The following is a 5095-nucleotide window of genomic DNA, read 5'->3' as shown; positions in this document are numbered from 1 at the left end:
AAAGTGGCTCTCTTTAAGGCATTCTGCACCCCACTGTATACTGCTCACCTGTGGCGACAGTATAAACAAAGTACTCTACAGAAGCTCAAGGTGGCCTACAATGACGGAATGAGGATGCTGCTCAGGATGCCGAGATGGACTAGTGCTAGTCAGATATTTATCGGTGTTGGGGTCTCCACTTTTCATGCTGTGCTGCGATCTCTTATGTACAGGTTCATGGGGAGGCTCTGTGCCTCTACAAACAACATTATCTTGTCACTATCAGATATCTCACAGAGTTCAGTTAGGTGTAAGTCCAGGATGTGGACTCACTGGCGATGTAGCCTTATGGCAACTCAGTAACTTGCTTTTGTGCTTGCTGTATTTAAATTTGTTTTATTACTGTGTTTTATTATTTTATTATTGTTTTTTCTTTTAGATCTTCACACTATGGACCTATTCTGCGTCTTTAATAAAGGTTGATTGATTAAACCTTCAAGAGAGATTCATGGGAATCTCTAGAAGGTTTTAAAAACTTTCTCAAACGATCTGAAGTTTCTCAGTCAGAACTGCAACTTTTTTAGGATAACATCTGTGTTTTCTTTCTAAGTTAGTTTACTGCTTATATTAGCACCTAGTTATTTATGTCAGTAAACTTTTTCAGACTGTTGACCATTAATCATCACTAAGAGGACCTCCTCATTTTTTTTTAAATTCCTAAAATCAATAATTCATTTAAACATCTTCCCTACATTTTTTTTCCCTCACAACAGCTGACAAATGAGTGGACCTTGTTTTTGTGTAATGAGTCATTGACCTGCTTAAACAAAGTCAATAACGCAGTATTATCTGAAAATAATACAAAAACATAAAGTAGTAAATAGATGTGTTCTTTGCATCTGCTCTGACTGACTCTCCATCCTCTACTCCAGTCTATAATGAACTATAACGGTGGGGCCGTCATGGCCATGCGGGGGAAGAACTGTGTGGCGATAGCTGCAGACCGGCGGTACGGCATTCAGGCTCAGATGGTCACCACAGACTTCCAGAAGGTCTTCCCCATGGGAGATAGACTCTACATCGGGCTGGCTGGTCTGGCTACTGATGTCCAGACAGTGTGAGTGTCCCTGACTTTAATAATCCAGTTTCCCCACAACAAGAAAGTATTTGTCACAGAAAGGAGCAAAAATATTGCAGATGTAGGTTAGCAGCTACAGATGAATGATGGAAACTTGTTCTCTCTACATTGTGTTTAGAGCACAGAGGCTTAAATTCAGACTGAACCTGTATGAGCTGAAGGAAGGTCGTCAGATCAAGCCAAAAACCTTCATGAGTATGGTGTCCAATCTGCTGTATGAAAGGAGGTGAGTAAGTTTGTCTGTACAATCCTTTTTCTGTCAGAGGTTTTCTCCTGGGTTACAAGTTTAATCAAAAAAACTGTTGTTTTTTTTTCACCTGCTGAAACATTTTAAGCACATGTTGAATTCAAATGATAAATTCAGAAAATTAGTATTACCTCTTTGTTAATCTGCGATTGTACTTTTTATTGCAAAGTGTCAGTTTCTGATTTCCAGTGACTCTTGCAGACAATTTCAAATTTAAAGACAATTTGTTTTGAAATTTGATGCATTTCAAGGCATCACTAACATATGGCTATACTGTAGTATAGATTTAGATTTAAACTTTTTCCAGGTCTGGATAATTATGAAAAAGGAAATGAAGTATGGAAAAATATTTGTTTTACCATATTTTATTCCATTATATAAAATGTGTGTCCACTGATCCAGCTTCTTATAAATTAATCTGTTTATTTATCCATCCATGATTCCTCCAAGTTATTGTCTGTCTATTTGTATTGCTATTCATATAATTACACTCAAGACACTTAACAAGATTAATAGGTCAAATTAATTACAATCCAACTAAATACCAATTATGATGCAGTATAGTCACATTCAGAGTGTCATGCCAAATGGTGAAAGGTTATCTGTCAGAGGAAGCCCAGCTGACTGAATTGAGTTGCTACCTTGCAGCAGTTCCTCATACAGGCTTTTATTTTAGCAGAGATCACCTCGTCAAATTGTGGTTATTGTCTTTTTTTTTTTTTTTTTTTTAATTAGGTTCGGACCGTACTACATTGAGCCAGTGATCGCAGGACTAGATCCCAAAACCCTTGAACCGTTCATCTGCTCCTTGGATCTGATTGGCTGCCCCATGGTAACAGAAGACTTTGTAGTGAGCGGCACCTGCTCGGAGCAGATGTACGGCATGTGCGAGTCGTTGTGGGAGCCGGACATGGTCAGTATTCACTGCAGCCGAGTTGGACTTAATGAAGTCATCCGATTTTTGACGGGGACCTTCACTGAGAGCTGCCTTCACTGAAGGAACTTGACGTGTACATGTTTGTTCAAATCCATTAGGGATTTTCTAGTTAAAAATAAAGGACTAAAGGAATTTCTTGTCCTTTTTTTTTGAGACTTGTGTGCATCTGAATCGATGCACAGTCGGCGTTTTCAGTTCTTACATTAAATGTAACGAACAACAGGGCCACAAATCTTAGTTATAATAATAGCTCATTTCCTGGCAATCAACAGCCACATTGCTTGGGATTCCTAATCATAAAGTCTTACATTGACCATTTCTGTGTAAAACCTACACATCTAAAGTGCAGGAAGTAAACCATTTGCTTGTATTTCCATGTGAACTCTGGTTGATCTACCTGCAAATGTGTGAGCTGTTCGTAGCGATTCTCATGACTAAAATGATAAATGTTTGTGGTCCTGCAGGAACCAGAGGACCTGTTTGAGACCATCTCCCAGGCGATGCTGAACGCAGTGGATCGGGATGCTGTGTCCGGTATGGGAGTCGTCGTACATGTCGTGTAAGTGCAAAACGAACCCGTCTGCCACCAGATCCCCTCTCAAGTGTTTGACATGGCCTGGAATTTTTTTTTTATTTTTGTTTTTGCAGCAGCATTTACTTCATTTATACGGTTTGCAGCTTTCCATTTTCCTAATTTGTGATGGAAATATTTAGACTATGAAAAATACAATTTCTGTAAAATTTGATTGATTATAGCGTACCCTGTAATGACTTTAAGGTCATTTCTAGAAGTGATTTTTGTGCCTAATTTTATTGGAAGAGCTGGAGCAGCAAAAGTTATTTTTAAACAAGCCTTTACATAAAGTCATGCCAAAGTGTCAAAAACAAAAAACAGGCATTTATTTTAAATTAACACAAAGGTTTCATCTTACAATCATGTCTAAGCTCAACATGATCTTCAACCTTTGAATACAGATATCAAATGTTGACTCAATACACCATGGCAGCCAGAGTGACTTATTCTTTAATTCTAGAAATAACTAGTTCATCGCTAAGAAGATTGGGCCCTTTTTTTGGTTGATAAAATCATTTTCTGATAGTCACGTGAAAACAGGAAACACGATTGAATGCCTATTTAAGAGAATAAACAAAACACCTATGGGACCAGAAAAGTCTCTGGAAAAAGAGTCATTAGTTGAAGAGGTTTGCCAGAAAACACTTTAACTGACCTAAAAAGGAAAGAAGCCACATTTAACAGACTGACGAAGGTTCTTGTTCAGGTTAAAACGACCCACAAACGCAGCATTTCAGCCACAGTAAAAGCATAGTGGCTCAGGTATCATGCAATGGGGACGAATGTCATATGAAGTTTGAATGCATCATAATACTTGAGGTGACGTTGCTTCGTCGATGAAGACAATTAAATGGAGACCAGTGAAAAAGCAGCGTTTTGTTTTGAGACCAGCAAGCTTAGTTTTATGAAGGGAACAGTGTGAGCACTGGAACTTAATCCAAAAGAAGCTCAGTGTGGTGACATTGAATGCATCATTTCTGCAATATAAAACATTTTTTTTAAAAACCATCACTTTCTTAAGAAATGTGATTCATTTTTCTTCATGTTTTAATTTGGAATATAGAATGAGCAGTGTTCCCAATGCTATTATTTTGAGCACAAACATTTTGCTGTAGGTCAAATTGCAGATCTGGAGGATTAATGCTGTTTTTAATCTTTCACAGAGAGAAAGACAAGATCACCACACGAACCCTGAAGGCCAGGATGGATTAGAGCATTTGTTTCTCTCTCTACACTTCCTTTCTGCAGTTGTTTGTATAAAAATGATTCAAATAGACCTGTTCTGTTTTCTTACTCATCTCTTCAATAAAAAAAAGGGTTTAAATAATAAACTCTTGTCCTCTTTAAGCATGTTTGGTCCATGATTAGCTTGAATAGGTTTGGCACTTGTCAGCCAAGGGATTTTGTTGCTTCCCATCTGGACACTTGAGGTATAATGGAGTAAATTAATGCATAATTTAATATTTGACATACCCTGCCTCTCACAGAGATGGATATCTCCCCGGCAACCCTGCAAGGATAAGCTGGTAAAGCTGATGAATAACATGATTTACAAAAATATTTATTTCACAACTATTTTGTAGTTATGCACTGCAGCTCATAAATTTATTTAGTAAAATAGACTTGCTCAACAATGTCAGTAGATGGTGCCAACAGCGATCTTGTAAATATTAGATTTGCCCAGCACAAGGTATTTAATTTAATGAAATTTTATGTGAACATATAATGCATTCATTGTGCAGGAAGTTATAATACCAACACATTTATAAATGGATTAGTTTTGTTTAAAGAATATTTATGCATTTATTAGCTTGTGAAGTCTGAACATGATGCAAGAAAAATACTTGTTGGTAACTAACGAGCTGATACTACTGAATTCAGGAAAATATTAAGCAACTAAATATTTCTATAATGTATATGTTTAAATACATTTACTTTATACAAGTTATTTTTGTACTGAACTTCGAAAGATATATATGCTCATCATGGACGTCTGATGCTAATTTTACATTTGAGCGGTTTTGTTTCCAGAAGATGAAATGGTACAACGAGGGCTAAAACAATGGCGGCACGTCTGAAACCATAGACTTTTTTCTCTAGCTTCAGGTTCAAACGTTTACATACATTCCAACAAATATTAGCAACCGGCCACAACAGGTAAATTAACTAATATGGCCACCATATCGGGTAGCCCATGTTTACGTCTTTATCGAGCTGCAA

The 5095-nt window shown here is 37.2% G+C and overlaps 1 protein-coding gene across 1 annotated transcript; it reads left to right on the top strand.

Annotated features, from left to right (window-relative positions):
• The first annotated feature begins 888 nt into the window (after nucleotides 1–888).
• Nucleotides 889–4206, top strand: psmb3 (proteasome 20S subunit beta 3). Its single transcript, XM_008403538.2, has 5 exons — nucleotides 889–1096; nucleotides 1236–1343; nucleotides 2100–2277; nucleotides 2766–2860; nucleotides 4039–4206. The coding sequence occupies exons 1-5, from the start codon at nucleotides 918–920 to the stop codon at nucleotides 4085–4087; spliced, it is 609 nt and encodes a 202-aa protein (XP_008401760.1). The 5' UTR covers nucleotides 889–917; the 3' UTR covers nucleotides 4088–4206.
• The last annotated feature ends 889 nt before the right edge of the window (nucleotides 4207–5095 follow it).

The sequence above is a fragment of the Poecilia reticulata genome, unplaced genomic scaffold (assembly GCF_000633615.1).
Source record: "Poecilia reticulata strain Guanapo unplaced genomic scaffold, Guppy_female_1.0+MT scaffold_785, whole genome shotgun sequence".
Classification (NCBI taxonomy): Eukaryota; Metazoa; Chordata; class Actinopteri; order Cyprinodontiformes; family Poeciliidae; genus Poecilia; species Poecilia reticulata.
This window is presented reverse-complemented; position numbering and strand designations above follow the sequence as displayed.